Here is a 14,865-nt window from a genome sequence, read left to right as displayed (position 1 = left end):
ACCAGAAGAAGTCAAATACTTAGCTGAATCAGGCTTATACCCTGATGGTGTAATTATTCTCACAGTAAAAGATGAGGATATTTATAACAGGCTTTCACCATCCATTATCAATCAGTGGAAGAAACAGAATGATATGAAAAATGCAAAGAAACTACTGAAAAAAATTGAAAGAAATAAATTAATAGTAAAAAAAATTTTTTTTTTTTAATGTTTTTAACTTTTCTTTAAAATAATAGTTTATATTTCATTTAAAATAATAGTTTACATTTCATTTATTAGATGATGTTTCATATCCTATAAAGCTTATGTTTTGACAGAAGTCAATAACATAGTTATCTTGTATTGAGAAGTTAATGTAAAAAAGAGACACATTGTATTGAATTTTAGAATACTTAATTCTACCTTATGTTTTCACACAGATCATAAGAGTTCCTCTAGCATAATCTTTTTTAACTCAAACAAATAATTTGCAGACTATTTTAAAAAGTGTTTTTTATGGTCACTTTTTAAAATTGTAAATATAGTGCTGATGTCAAAATATTGAGAAACTAAAAGCAGATTTTTTTTGTACATTTATAATTTTGTTAAATATGACCATAACTTTTTTTCAAAAAATTCAAACTTTTTTCAAATTGAGCTTTTTTAAATAACTGTTCCAGTATATAAAGTTTTTTATATAGTTTTTAATAGAATTTTTTTGTTTTATGCTATGAAATTCTATTAAACTTTTCATTGAGTATACAAGCCCTTTGTAGATAAAATCAGTTTCATACCATGTTTGCTACATTAAGCAACACTTAAATAGCATACATATGTACAAATATACAATATTATAAATTTATGATTTTTTTGGTTTATTTTCTTTTAAAATATGACAGGAGGACAAAAGAGCTCGTCGCAAACTTGAAATCCTTGCTGAAAGAGAAAGATTGCAATCTGAAAAATTGGTAAGTGTTATTAAAATTTTTAATAAACATTAAAATTTCCCTTATTTTATTTAAAAATGAAACCACTCAATAATATAATATTCCTCAAATTAATGCATAAAAACCCCTTTTACTTTATTGAGGTCAATCGTAAAGTATGATGGTATTTTTTTAGTGAAAAGAAATTTACCAATTATGGATTGCGTTTTTTTTCATTTTTAAACTTTTGAATATTGAACTTAATAGTTTTATTTTAATCTTCAGAATGCTATTTTGTCTGGCAAAGATGATGAAGTTGATGAGGCTGAGGAGGAAGGAGTTCAGAGCAATATTGATGATATTATAGAAATTGAAATAATAGAGGAGTTTGGTGATGATGGTGAAGAGGAAGATGGTGAAGATAATGAAACTGAAGAAGATGCTATCAAAAGAATTAAATCGGAAATAATTGACAAATATAATGATGAAATAAGTGTTATTAATGAACTTCAGGTTATTATTAAAATTATTGTAATAGTTATTAATTTTTTTTATAAATCAGAAAATGTTTGTTGGTTAACTCAAAAGTTTATATTTTTTTAGGAAGCATTTGATGAAGAATCCATATTTAAGCTTGAAGTAGATTCTTCACGCAAACCTCAAATAACACAGTATCTTCTTACAAAGCTTCTTAGGAGACAGCTTCTGTGTCGCATGTGTTTCTTTGATAAGTGCCAAATTTTGAAGCCAAGTATTGCTAAATGCCTCTTGAAACAAGGGTATAAAAAGCTTAGCAGATTTGCAAAATGGTGTCCTGTTAAAGTTGAGTTGTTTTTTTTTGTAATTATATTTAAAAAAAATAAATTTGTAGTCTTGCATTCTGGGTTTTTTTTTTTTAGTATGAGTAGGGTGTTAAGAGCTTTTTTTAAAACTTTAAATTCTGTATTTAAATTTTATTTTTTTTAAACTCTTGTGTTAACTTATGCATATTTTAGTTGCACGACAAGGAAGTTCTAATGCCAGTTCAAAAAAATGATCAAGAGAATTTTCCTGTTGCTTACCGACATTACATATACTTTCTATCATCAAAAGAAGCATGTGACCGCTTTGTTGAAAACCCAAAAGGATTTATATTTACAGAATCTCCAAAACAATTTGTGCCAGTAAATGTTGCTGTAGTGGGACCTCCAAAATCAGGAAAAACAACTCGTAAAATAACTTTTTTTTTACTCCAGTTTGTATCTTTGTTTTCTACTTTATGTGTTTGAAAAAGGAATTTAGGGCAGATATACTGAATCTTCATTAACTGACAGTACAGATATACTGAATCTTTATTAACTATTTGTTATAGGCTATTAATAACAGTCTATCGAAAATCTCTTTGTTTTAGATGTTTTATCAAATATAATTATATAATGCTCTAGTTCTTGTATTTGTTTTTGTATTTGAGACATGTTTTAAAAATCTTGATTAGGTACTTTACTTTTTTTAATGATATTGTGAAATGTAAGTTGCCCACCAAATAAATCTTAGGTATTCTGGGGTTGATAGAGGGATTCTTAAATGCTTCTAATCATTATCGGTGAATAAGTTTTGTTGTTTTTTCAATGAAATTCTTTGCATTTTCAATATGATCATATATTCAGAGGAATACATATTATTAATCAAAAATTTTTTTTATAATATAGTAACTGTTATTACAATAATTGTGTTATCTAAAAATTTAATGCTTTGTAGTTGCCAAACGCTTTGTTCAAGAACTTGGTCTTGTACGATTGTCTATTGGAGAAGTCATTCGTCAAATTTTGGTTAGTCATTCAAAGACAGAACTTGTTCAGGAAATGCAATCATATTTGTTTAAAGGTTATATAGTTCCAGATGAGTTAGCAATCCAGGCCCTTGAACTTTGTCTCCTAAATACTCGGTGTTCCACAAATGGGTAAGTTATTGAGTTTGAGTGTATTAGTTTTTAAGAGCAAATGTTTTAAATTCTCTTCTTGATTTGTCTAAGGTATTAATTTAAAAGTTGCTGTACATGTTGTTATCTTGGTTTTATTACCTAGGTAACAACTTTTTTTATTTACCTATATTAATTTAGAATAAAATTGGTTTGGTTGTAATTTCTGAAAAATGTGAATTTACTTATTGAAATATGATTGACATGTTCATATTTTCTTCTTTGATATTAGATATGTTTTAGATGGGTACCCATGTACCATGTATCAATTTAATCTTCTAAAAGATAGAAACATTATCCCTTATAAAGTTATTGAACTTAAAATCTCTGATCAAGAAATTTTACAAAGAGGAGCAAAAGATAGAATATCTGTTCATAGGTACATGAAAGCATTTTAAAAATTTTAAAAATCTTTTTTTTTAATATGATTCTTCTTCCTTTGCATTTGTTTTAAATAAAAGTGTTTAATTTTTATTTATAGGATATGGCCACTGCATGACAGTCATGCTATAATAGCAATTCGGATTGCTTGTTATAGAAAGGAATCTGTTCCAATTCTTGAGTTTTGTTCTGCTCAGTTCAAAAATTTGTTTTCTATTAATGCAGAAAACTCTAAATGGTGGGTGTATAATGAATCTATTAAAGAAATATCAAAAACTATTGAGCACATACAAGAATATATAGAATGTTTACAAAGAGGTACTTTTTAGTATTTAATATCTTAATTTTTATTATTAGTTTTCATCCTATACTTAATATCTTCATTTTAATTATTGGGAAGTTGCAATCAACACTGAAAAACAAAATTCTGATTATAAAAAGATGTTTATTGAACTTGCCTGTGAACTGTTTATAAATGTTTACTAGTATTGCTATAAAGGAAAATAGTCATTTTTCTTATTTATGTTTTTGATATTTATTTTTTATTGTAAATTATTTTCTTAAAATAATTTTTACAAAGTAAGCAACTTAAGTATGTATAAATAGTGAAGTAAGGAACATAAGTATGAAAAAATAGTTTTTATATGAATGGAGATGTCCCAACTATTAAGTAAAACAAATTCAGATTTGTCTGATTCTTTGGAAAAATTTAATGCAAAAACTAATAGCAATGATTTCAATATAATCATAATGATATAGTTTGATCTGATTTTATTGAGTCACGTTCTACAATAAGCTGTTCAAGTTGGATTACAAAGCTATGAGGGCAACTATTAGCTTGATTGAGTCAGGTTCTGCAATAAGATGTTCAAGTTGGACTACAAAGCTATGAGGACATCTATTGAATTGATTGAGTGACGTTCTGCAGTAACATTCAATTTGGGCTATAAGGCTACAAGGACGCTCATTGACTTTGAATTGAATGTGTTCACTTCCTACAGCTCATGTAGCAGGAAGATAAAAACACAAAATGCAGAGCAAGAGGGATACGATTCTGATTTCTCCATAAATTAAATCTAGTACTTATGATTAGAATAAAATCAATATCTACCAAAACGGGCCATTATTTGTTAGTTTTCATCACAAAGAAAGTTTCAGAATATTAGGACTTATCTTTATCTTTATTTTTTATTTTAGGACGACCTGCTCCTATAAAGGGTATGTGTATCACTCCTATTGAAATTCAATCTAGACTTGGTGAGTTTATCGACTATTGCCCGGTAAGTTTGGGATTACAAATGGAGCTGGTAAATTGCGCAGACGATAAAAGTAGCGACTTAGTGGCAGAATATCGCGGAAAATTTTATAGATTCTCTAATGAGACCAACATGGCATACTTTATCAACACACCTACCAAATTCGTTATGCCTCTTGCGCCTTGGAATTTACCTAAAAATTTGCCTAAGAAAGTATCCGCCGAGTTCTTAAAAAATGATTCTTTTCGAGAGATTTTCTTTCAAGGTTATTGCCCAGTGACTTTCGTTGACGGTGATAAGAAGTATTGTTTTAAACTGGAATTTTTTTTTGTATTTTACAGATGATAATAAAAATGATGGATTTTGAAAAGCTATGAATTTGATAGTGTATTAGATGATTTAATTTTTAAATTTCTCTTCAGCAAACGATTTTATAAAAAAAGAAAACCACAATTTTAATTTGTTATCTTGCAGGTATGAGCATCTAACGCTAGGGAGTACTGAATTTGTAGCTGAATACAAAAACAATCTTTATTTGTTTGCTTCTGTTCAATGTCTTGATAAATTCATGAGGTATAAAGTTGATAACAACGCAGTTTACGGTTTTGAAATGTGATACATTGATTAACTAGTTCTGTCAAATATTTACTTTTTACAAATCTGTTAAGGTCTCCGGAAAAGTATGCGAATGTTAATCTTCCAAAGAAGCTACCTCCGAAGAAAGAACTCATTGATGTGTCAACTCTACCTAGATTGGGCTACATGGAACAAACGTTAGCACTGTCTATTACGAAGGCGTTAACCGCTGTTGGAATGTTAAAGCCCATGTTACCATTTTTATCAGCAAAAAGCTCCGCACTAATTTATGTTGCGTACCACTTGAAAGGTATGTTTGAAAATTTGGTAATTAATAGTTAATTTAGCTAAACGTCGAAAGGTTTAGCTCTATGAACTAATATCTACTAACCTTAATCTAAGAAATTCTTTTTTTTATCTTAATAATTTTAAATCTAAGAAATTGTCATACATTTTTTTTCTAGTGTGACCAAATTTTTCGGATAGTGGCTTAATTTGACTTTCATTTGAAATCAAAAAATGTAAATTAAGTAAGGCTCTATTTCATAATTTATCTCGTCGAGATTTTAATAGCTTCCTGTTTACAATGAATAGGTATTTTATTCAAATGTATTTTATAACGGAATTTCTTTTGAGTTTTTTGATTTGCTTGTTTATAGTGTTAATCTCACGGTTTCTGTGGCTTACAAATTCTTTGTATAACTGTGTTTCATTGAATTATTTTTTCTAGCCTAAAGCTTAAGTAATGTTGTTATGTGTTTTTAAATGTCATGATACATATTTCACAAATGTTAAAAATCATGGCTTAAAGGTTGTTTTTCTTTTTCTTCCTGGCTCGTTTAAGAAGATTACTGCGCTCTCTTTATAAATTTCACCACATACACCGCTGATTAACTTTTGGCAGACGGCATTTATATTTTAAGATCGTTTAAGTCCAGTATATCGAAATAAACAACCAGGATGTGTGTATTAAAACCACTTCCTGAAGGCCTTTTATCGTGTTATTTGTGTTTTGAGAGTTACAAAGAAACAAGCCCGTGACGATATTTAACAATATTTATAATTCCGTTTTAATTTGCTATAGGTACGTGTGTTACGTATATAAACCAACATACTGTTAGGCGTGTGAAAATGTTGATGCATGCAGACTTAATTTATTTTTTTAACAATACGTTTTTGTTTTTTTTTTCCGTATGGCAATTTCCCTGCTAATTCTCTTCTATAAAATTCTTGAGGCTTTATTTTCTGTGTAACCTTTTTATATTATAGCTAACAAGCACAGTTTAGTTTTAAAGTTTTTTTTTTGTTTTTTTTCTCTAATGTTAAGCTTTCAATCCAAAATCAAATGAAGTGGTAAAAGCAAAGTATAAGAAAAAACTAAAAGCATTCGAAGAACAATGCCAGCTTGTGTCTTACCTAAGTCGTGTTATGAAACGCAAGTATTTAGAACCAGTCGACCGTCCTCTCGATCTCGATCACAAATTAAAAGCCTTTTTTTCTTTTCATGTTTCTTAGTAAAAGTCGAATGAATTTATATATATTTTTTTTATATTTGGTTTTTTACGTGGCTTCTTTTTATCAAGATCTTTGTAAAAAAAAAAAAAAAAAAAAAAAAAGCTATCTTTCTTCTGTTGTTTTTTATCTAGTTGTTTTTTTTATTTAGTTAATGTTTAAAAGAGTTTTTAGCTTTACTTCTGATCTTGTATATAATTGAATAGACAATTTGTTTCCGACAAGAAATGATTTATAATGATTAAAACGATTTGGTTTCTTCAATTCGTTAGTATTTCCGTTTTTTAAACGTATGAACCCTTAAAAAGTTCCCTTCATTTTATTCGTTCAATAATATTCTAAAAACTACAGGAGATTGTCAACGGGTTAGTTTACAAAAATCTTGCCTTTTGGGTCTTATTTGGAAATCTATTTCGCAAAACAAAAGTTTAAAATGGTTGCTCATTAATTTGTTTTACGAGGTCATTTGTCATGAATTTGAACAAACTGTTGGTTGCGTTACGTCGACCTTCTGACTGCAACTCTACAAGATTCTTTGGCACTTTAGAGTTCTTTATTTGTTTTAGTTTTTTTTTTTTTTTTTTATGTTCTTTTTTTTTTAGTTTTTTTTTTTTAGTTTTTTTTATGTTGCTTTTCTAATTATTTTTTATGCGTCCTAATTTTAATGACGGTTCAGTTTACTAATGAGAAAGATGTTTTACTAATATTTTTTGCTTGGTCAGTGGGAGGGCATTAGTTCAGAGCAATGCATACAAAGTTTTATCCAGCTGGAGAGTGGAAAGGAGAAACACGAACGTATTATAAGGACCGGAAGCTAATTTATATCGCTCATAGCGTTTTTAAGCGATGAATATATTCAAAATGATTTGTTCCCTTGTTAAAAATTCAACGTAAGAGAACTTACGGCGATTATTACTATTTAGTCCAGTAACAAACAGGCAGTCATAATTAAAGATTCAACGTAAGAGAATTTACGGCGATTATTACTATTTAGTCCAGTAACAAACAGGCAGTCATAATTAAAGCATTTTTGAAAGTTTACGAGTTATTTCTTTTTTATGCTGTACACATGAAATATCAAAATTTTTGAAGTTGTGAAAATGTTTGGTTTTTAATACATTCAACCAACTGGAAACTGATTATCTATATAAAATCGCCGCAGTCAATAGCCAGATTGATTGGATAAATATTCGGCATTGGCCCCTTCTACTCGAGATTGATTGTATGCCAATGATTAAAGAGAAACCTGATTTGCCGGCGTTATATTAATATAGGTATAATCTAAAAGTTGCATTAACTTTGGCATGGTTCAAACGCACTCTACTGGATGCTTAAAACAAGTAAGTTATTTTTTACTATATTTTACTAACTCAAAGAATGTCCAGTGAATAGTTCTCGAATGTTTGTAATAGTAAAACATTAAATACGTAACACTGATAACATATTAACTTTTTTTATTTTTTGTCCCCAATTATAATTGCAAAAAAATTATATCAAAAATTTTATTTTGCGATAAAACGAGTTTAAATAAATAAAAAATTTAAATTCAAAAGTCATAAAAGAAATCTGCAAAACAATAATTATGGAGCAGAAAAACAATATCAATTATGCAAAATCCAATTAAAATTTCTATAACTATTGCTATAAGTAATGCCATATAGGCAAACAAAATTAATAGGGAGAACAAATTTTGAAAGATTTAGAAAAAATAGAAAATTAAAAGGAATGGATACTTAGAGACGACATAAAAGTACAAGCTTTTTGTCCAAAGGAAATGGCTCGCGACGTACTTACTGTTAATATTAGAAGTAATACGTTAATACAATTGTTTGTTTTAATACGTCATCTGATTTAATTAAGCGCGGAAACAATTCTACATCCAGTTTGTTACTGTTAAAATTCGTTTAAGATTCTACCGCAGTTTTTAACTTTACAAGGTCTGCGCTATTGTAAAAACGTGTTTTGTAAGTGAATTGAAAGCATATCTTCTTTTTTACTATTCGTTTTGCTTGTGGTTTTTTTAAAGATGGTAGCTAAACATTTTTTTGTCTTACGTATGCCCCTGTTGGTTATAACAACATCCATTGTATAATACCGTATATCATTAATAAAACTTTCGCAACAATATCAAACCAATGTTAATGAAATTATCGCAAATGATTAAACGTAATAAAAATAGTATCGAAATCATTTCAGGTATAAAAATCATACTCAAAATAGTTTTTTTGAATGATCTTTTGATAACTTAATAAAACAATTAAACGACAATTATTTTTTCCATGAACAGCAAAAAAAAAAAAAAAAAAAAAGAGACAGGATTTTCTCTAAGCTTCGTCGCAATATCGGGACATCTATTCATTCTTTACTATTATTGTGGTATCAAAAGGAACTACCTTATTTTTAATAAGTCAGCTTTAAAATTTATGAGTCTAGAACAATTATGAAACAGATTTGAGATAAAAATTGAAGAGGAAATTATATACACAGCGGTTTTTGAAAAAGCCGTCATAAGTAGGTTTTTTTGTGGACGAGCTGGGCAGAATACCTTTACGCGACATATTTAAGCGATTTTTATAATTAGTAAAACTTGTTAGCGATTGGCAAACCTTGATGCTTCTAATAATACTTTGATGCTAGTAGATGCTTCTTTCATTTTCTTTTAGCACACTGGGTGTCATATAGAAATAAATTAATACCTTGTATTAAAGGCTTTCTATTTATTACTGAGGAGATAGTGTCGTGTATTAAGTAATTTGTTTGTTACATATATGTTATCTAAAAAACGATGTATAATATATGAATGTTTTTATTTAATTGCAGACTTGGAAAAAAATGTTTGTGTCAATTATGCTATCGTTGATTCTTTTCGCCAAAGTGTTTGAAACAAAAAGTCTTTTTTCTAACGACAATAAAACGTCTTTTGAAGCCGTCGAGAGTATTGCACGTCACGAAATAATTATTCTCTCCAAAAGGATAACAAAATCGGCTGACGAGATCACCATAGACCGTTTTGCGAGACAAAATGACCGAAATGTAGCGGACAGTATACGAAGACGAAAAAAGCGTCGACATAATGTTATTTCACATAAGCCGACTAATTGGAGACACGTTTGGCTAAAAAGTAGAACTGGTTATTTTCTTCAAATAGAAGCTGATGGCACAGTAAATGGCCATATCAATAAAACCAATTACAGTACGTATTTGTATAAGTTTTTAAGTATTTGAGTAGCTTTTCTCAAAAACAATGTTTCCCTAATCATATTATTTGAAAAAAAAATTGTTAATCTAGATTCAGCTTTAATTTTATATTGTTTATTTTCTTCTTTTTTGTGGCCAAAAAACCATGTTGCGATTATTGCTATTGGTTTTGATAACGACGTGTGTCGTAGATCAATCAGAAAAGTTAAACTTGTTTGTAAAATAGTTCAAAAACAACGTGTTTCTCTTTCAGCTAAAATGGAGCTGCAAGTTATAACACCGCACATCAAGAGGATTGTTAGCGTTGCAACGGGAAGATTTCTTGCAATTAACAAAAAAGGAAAAGTCGTATCCAAGGTAAGTCAAATTCCTACATTTTCTAAATTGTGCTAACTCAATTGTTTAGCGAAATTATATTCTAACAGAGGGGAACTGGGAAAATTATTAATTTGAAAATAATTAAAATCGTTGAGTAAATTTTTATTTATAGCTATAATAATAAAACTGTATAGATCAATTTAATGTTTTTTATCTCCATTATGTTCAAAGAATGCGAGCAATGTATTGGCATGAGTTTTAAAGTTATTCAAAACGTTTTTTTTTTTTTTATTTAGGTTATAAGTGACGAAGATACATTTTTTCATGAAGAAATGCTAGAAAATCTAGACTTTTCGTTCAGTTCAATAAAATACCCACAAGAGGCAGATAATCCATTATGGTATCTCGGACTAAAGCGTAAACAGGGTAGTGCTGTTAAAGGCAGAGCTAAACGAGCTTCTAGGACTTTGCAAGGAGACAAAGCCACTCATTTTTCTATAACATACTCAGATACTTAAAAGATATATATATATTATAAAATAAATTTTATGATGCAAAAAACGCGCCTTAACTTTTTTTAGATTAATTTATCTACTACGTGTGGTTTGTTCATTTAATGGTTTAACGCTTTTTCCACATTTTTTTTCAAAAAAAAAAAAATATCAACTGACCTTTTTATGAAACATAAATTTTTCATTTATATTTTTTCATTATTTATTTATTTATTTTGCATTTGGAAGTAAAGAAAAGCTTTTTTCTTCTTTTTTGACGAGCATGTTAAAATAAGAAAAACAAACCAGAATTTTTAAATGGAAAAAGCGTGAGAATACAGCTCTCGTGTGACCATATATTACATACAGAATAACGGAATTAGAAATGTTTTGTAACTTAGTTCCTTCGATCTCGCCGAGAGTCATGTCTAAGGTGTTTTAGCATTGTGTATACATTTTCGTTAGAGAAAATATTATAAATTTAATAGATGTAATTATGAAACTTTTAAAATATATTTATCTCTTTTTATTTAACTTGTTGTATTCAAAAGCTAACCGTTTCTACAGGCAACTATCTTATATTTTGTATAAAGGTAATCATATCTAGCCCTCTGCTCATGCAGTTTTTTCCAATTGTTACTGAGTCTTTGTATGTTTAACATACCAAAAACAAATCCATGTTATTGAACTGATATCAAATAACCGAAGTTGCTTTTAGTAAAAGCGTACACAAGATTTTTCAATAAGTGAAATGACACTGTTTATCTCTGCAAGACGATATGTTGGTTTTTGAAAACAAGTTATATTGGTTCATAGTTTTTAAAGCAACAAGAGAGTTAATTTGCATGCATCTAACGAGCACCACAGTGCATTTCCTCTTCGTCGTCCTATATTGTGCTATTATTGAGTAAATGCGTTTCGCGTGTCGCATAAGCAAAACGATGATTGACGTTTTTAAAAACATTGTATCAATAATACAGCTGTTGAAAATGAAATATATGGCTTAAAAGAACAATAAACAAATATAGAGTTTTGAAAAAATAAAATCGAGCTTGAAAATCTTAAAATGTGATTTACTCCACAAACAATAAATTCTAGTGAAACATTGAAATACGTTTAAAATCTGCATGTCCAATTTAATGTGCTTTCCTGGTTAAAAGAAATTTGTACTGATCTTACTATTCAAAAAGGCTCTTGTATACTTTTTGTTACACTGATAAAAAAAAAAATCCCTCAAAGTTTTTGATATTGCTGAAAGGTATAAGTGAACCAACGTGACTGCAGAATTGAGACTGCCTATTGACATCAACATCAGAAAAAAGATTATTATTGTTGCCTTATATTTGGAACCAATTTGTAAAGATTAATTCATGAAAATTATTTATACAGGATTTACTGTTATGGATAGACGATCACTCAGTTCTATATACTATTTAACTCAGAAAAGCTATATTAATAAACGCGTCCTGTTTATAAATAAGCATCTTGTGACTCCACTAAAAATATTTACAGGCGCGCGTGTTGCAACAGACTTTTAATAGTGCTCTGTTAAATTGTGTTTAAATAAAAATGAAAAATAATTATGAAAAAGTCTTTTAAAGACTTTTAAACATAAAGGAAGCCTTTTTTTTGTTGATAGGAAAAAACATGACCTTTGAAAAAAAAAAAAAAAAAAAGACTATTGTATATTAAACTATTTCTGTAAAAAAAAAAAAAAAAAAAGCTAGCGTGTTATTTAATAAAATATAAAATTGTTAAAAAAGGATCTATTAAAAATAAAGTTGATTCTTATGCCTCCCAGAAAATTAATTAATTTTATAAAGATATAAAAATTCTATAAAGATATAAACTAATAAGATGTGTGTAACCCCCACCCAACAAACAAACAAAAAAAACTAAAAATAAATATTTTGTCTAATTAAACTTTGCTTCGGGTAAACTAAATCTTTTTTAGAATTCCAAGCGAATTTATTTCTTAAAGCAATTTATGTGGCCCGTACAAAATGAAAAACGGCAACTCTTAAAAGTTCCTTAATTTGGATTATTACTCTAAGTATGATGGTACTTGTCAAACACTACATTTATAATGTTCTTTATTTCAACGTATGCGTTGCCGACAGAACCAAGCAAAGCAACTATTATTATTAGAACGAACAGTATCTCATTCCACAAAGGTAATTTTCCATGAGTCCTTGCGTAAAATACTACCGGTAGAATAATTCCCAGCAAGGCTGCAAACGATCCTCCCACAAATGACAAAACAGGTCCAAATGCAGGCACTAATACAGCTGTTAGTAAAATGCCAAACATCCAGAGCGTTCGGCACACAACTCGTTTCCAACCAAATGCTGTAAAAATAAAATCAGTTCAGAGAAATTAAAGGTCAGACAATAAATCATCTTACCACCTTATAATCTCTTGTTACCTAATGATCATGACTTGTCATCATGATCTAATCTTTTTATCGTGTACCTTTAATTCAAAATAATCAGCTATTGAAAATAAAACCTTTTCAAGAGCAGATTATTTTAATAAAAAACTAATTAAAAATTTGGCTTACCAGTCGGTATACCTATTACTCCCTCAAACTGCTGATAAATAGGGTTGATGTTTAACACGAATGCACATAGCACGTGACCGCATATACATGCCTGAGCAGCCATGCAGAAAGTCCTGAACAAATGCTTTGAATAAAATAGGTCTAAGTAGGTAAATGTTGTTAGTAGATCTTCTTTAATTAAATCCCCAAGAACAATATAAGCAGCAAGAGGGGTTCCAATATAAATAAATGAGATGATCATATAGCCTATTGTGATAGAATATACAAAATTCTCTGGTTTTTTCATGTCATTTTGAATTGTTGGAAATATTGAAACTCCTCCGAAACCAAATAAGACGGTACCAAACGAGTGCAGTATCCCGTCTCCTGTTAGTTTTATGTTTTTATCATTTTCTACCGGAAACCCTGAAATATACCCCAACATAAGGCAGATAAGTATCACAGCAATTCCACTAGTTGCCATTGCAAGAAAGCCGATTCCCTGGAAGTCTTTTGGAGTTCCAAGAAAAGTAAAAGGAAGCAAGAATAAGCCGCACGAACAAAACCAAATACGTAATTGTGATCTGTACGACATATGATCCCAGGGTGAAGTAGGAAAGAGTTCCAGCAAAATTTCACCTGCTAATAAAATAAATACAATACAGGTTAACACTTGGTTAATAGCAAGAGAGACGGTGGTGATTCCTTTGCCAACTTTTCCGCTCGCTTCATAACCTAAACGAGGATACGGGTCTCTTAGTTGAGTGCGGTCGATGTTTTTCATTATTTTGGAGCATGCTTTAGCTAGAAGGATACCACAGTAACACATGAGCGATGAACAAAGAATAAACATTGGTATGCCATAATATCCCACTAACTTTAACGCGTAAGGTAGCGCAACTACTCCTGCTCCTACCACATCTCCAACAACAAAGAAAGTAGAAGTCACTGTCGACAGCCCTTCCGTGGAGTGACTTGCTTGTGCGTTTTCTTTGTTCTCGTCATAATTAAAAGCTTCAACTTTCGTATTTGTCTCTTGATCACATGTCAAAACACCTAAAAGACATCTTAACCATTCAACACTCTAATAATCAAATCTGTTTAAGGCTTCAAATGTTACACACACAGACACACACACACACACACATACGTATATATATATATATACACATTCATACATATATATGCATAGTATATAACAAGTTGGTTCATTGATGTTTTTCCAAACAGATGTTTTTCATTTTGCGTTTAAAAAAAGGGGAAAAAAAGCGTCTTTTTTTTAAGAATTTAATAAAAATGGTTACCTTTCTCTCCATCCATTGTTATTATTGGTGTCTATGGATTTTTCCCGTACTTCTTTTTATTTCAGGGATGATTTTCATTTCTTTATGTTATCACCGCAGTCAGCAGTCGGTACGCTTTCAATAATACGCGCCAACTGCAAACCTCACGCCTGGTCGCGTTTTCTAAATAGCAATGAATAATTAATAAGGGCGAAAAAACAAGTTTTATGTTCAAAATAAGTTTTATCTTCTTTGTTCTTTAACTCGCTGCTGAAACCTTCACTTTTTTTCTCATGTGGGAGATTTATGTTAAATTAGATCTTAAGGAAGCGGGTTATAGCAATTTAATACTGTCCTTATATGTTTGTATTATCTACGACTGTAAAGTTTCTTGAGTTTCTTGATAAAGTTTTATTTAGTCTATAGGTCTGTATGGGGTTTATCTGCGC

At 29.5% G+C, this 14,865-nt stretch overlaps 3 protein-coding genes across 11 annotated transcripts in view; 2 read left to right on the top strand and 1 right to left on the bottom strand.

The window, feature by feature from the left end:
- The window catches only part of LOC145202327 (adenylate kinase 9-like), a 31,181-nt gene extending 24,347 nt beyond the window's left edge, over nucleotides 1–6,834 (top strand). For 4 of the 6 annotated variants that reach the window (XM_090080950.1, XM_090080948.1, XM_090080952.1 and 1 more), the window contains 12 exons: nucleotides 1–184; nucleotides 879–947; nucleotides 1,191–1,418; nucleotides 1,509–1,727; nucleotides 1,901–2,114; nucleotides 2,643–2,844; nucleotides 3,095–3,241; nucleotides 3,344–3,561; nucleotides 4,441–4,801; nucleotides 4,974–5,072; nucleotides 5,168–5,385; nucleotides 6,403–6,834. The exon at nucleotides 1–184 is cut by the window's left edge and continues 36 nt beyond it. In XM_090080950.1, the coding sequence (XP_089937076.1) occupies nucleotides 1–184; nucleotides 879–947; nucleotides 1,191–1,418; nucleotides 1,509–1,727; nucleotides 1,901–2,114; nucleotides 2,643–2,844; nucleotides 3,095–3,241; nucleotides 3,344–3,561; nucleotides 4,441–4,801; nucleotides 4,974–5,072; nucleotides 5,168–5,385; nucleotides 6,403–6,590 (2,347 nt within the window). In that variant the 3' untranslated portion in view covers nucleotides 6,591–6,834. Of the gene's footprint in view, nucleotides 185–878; nucleotides 948–1,190; nucleotides 1,419–1,508; nucleotides 1,728–1,900; nucleotides 2,115–2,642; nucleotides 2,845–3,094; nucleotides 3,242–3,343; nucleotides 3,562–4,440; nucleotides 4,802–4,973; nucleotides 5,073–5,167; nucleotides 5,386–5,539; nucleotides 5,679–6,159; nucleotides 6,369–6,402 lie in introns of those variants that run through there. The other 2 variants (XM_090080949.1, XM_090080951.1) reach the window with 2 other exon arrangements.
- Nucleotides 6,835–7,221: 387 nt separating this feature from the next.
- LOC145180435 (fibroblast growth factor 1-like) lies at nucleotides 7,222–11,123 on the top strand. 4 transcript variants are annotated; one of them, XM_080055321.2, is made up of 4 exons: nucleotides 7,222–7,927; nucleotides 9,408–9,780; nucleotides 10,039–10,142; nucleotides 10,400–11,123. In XM_080055321.2, the coding sequence occupies exons 1-4, from the start codon at nucleotides 7,892–7,894 to the stop codon at nucleotides 10,619–10,621; spliced, it is 735 nt and encodes a 244-aa protein (XP_079911447.2). In that variant the 5' UTR covers nucleotides 7,222–7,891; the 3' UTR covers nucleotides 10,622–11,123. The 4 variants fall into 4 exon arrangements, with proteins under 4 accessions (XP_079911447.2, XP_089938765.1, XP_089938766.1 ...); XM_090082639.1 differs by lacking the exon at nucleotides 7,222–7,927 and adding an exon at nucleotides 8,427–8,551; XM_090082640.1 differs by lacking the exon at nucleotides 7,222–7,927 and adding an exon at nucleotides 8,954–9,098.
- A 1,417-nt stretch (nucleotides 11,124–12,540) lies between these two features.
- LOC145180333 (uncharacterized) lies at nucleotides 12,541–14,589 on the bottom strand. Its single transcript, XM_080055204.2, has 3 exons — nucleotides 14,438–14,589; nucleotides 13,155–14,189; nucleotides 12,541–12,942 (listed from the first exon to the last, which is right to left on the bottom strand). Exons 1-3 carry the CDS (start codon nucleotides 14,451–14,453, stop codon nucleotides 12,644–12,646), a joined length of 1,350 nt encoding a protein of 449 aa, XP_079911330.2. The 5' UTR covers nucleotides 14,454–14,589; the 3' UTR covers nucleotides 12,541–12,643.
- Nucleotides 14,590–14,865: the final 276 nt, after the last annotated feature.

Source organism: Hydra viridissima, unplaced genomic scaffold, assembly GCF_058129835.1.
Source record: "Hydra viridissima isolate aposymbiotic clone 2 unplaced genomic scaffold, HvirCarnegie_v1 scaffold_3, whole genome shotgun sequence".
Classification (NCBI taxonomy): domain Eukaryota; kingdom Metazoa; phylum Cnidaria; class Hydrozoa; order Anthoathecata; family Hydridae; genus Hydra; species Hydra viridissima.
Note: the sequence above shows the minus strand (reverse complement) of the source record. Positions and strands in the feature narration are given on the sequence as shown.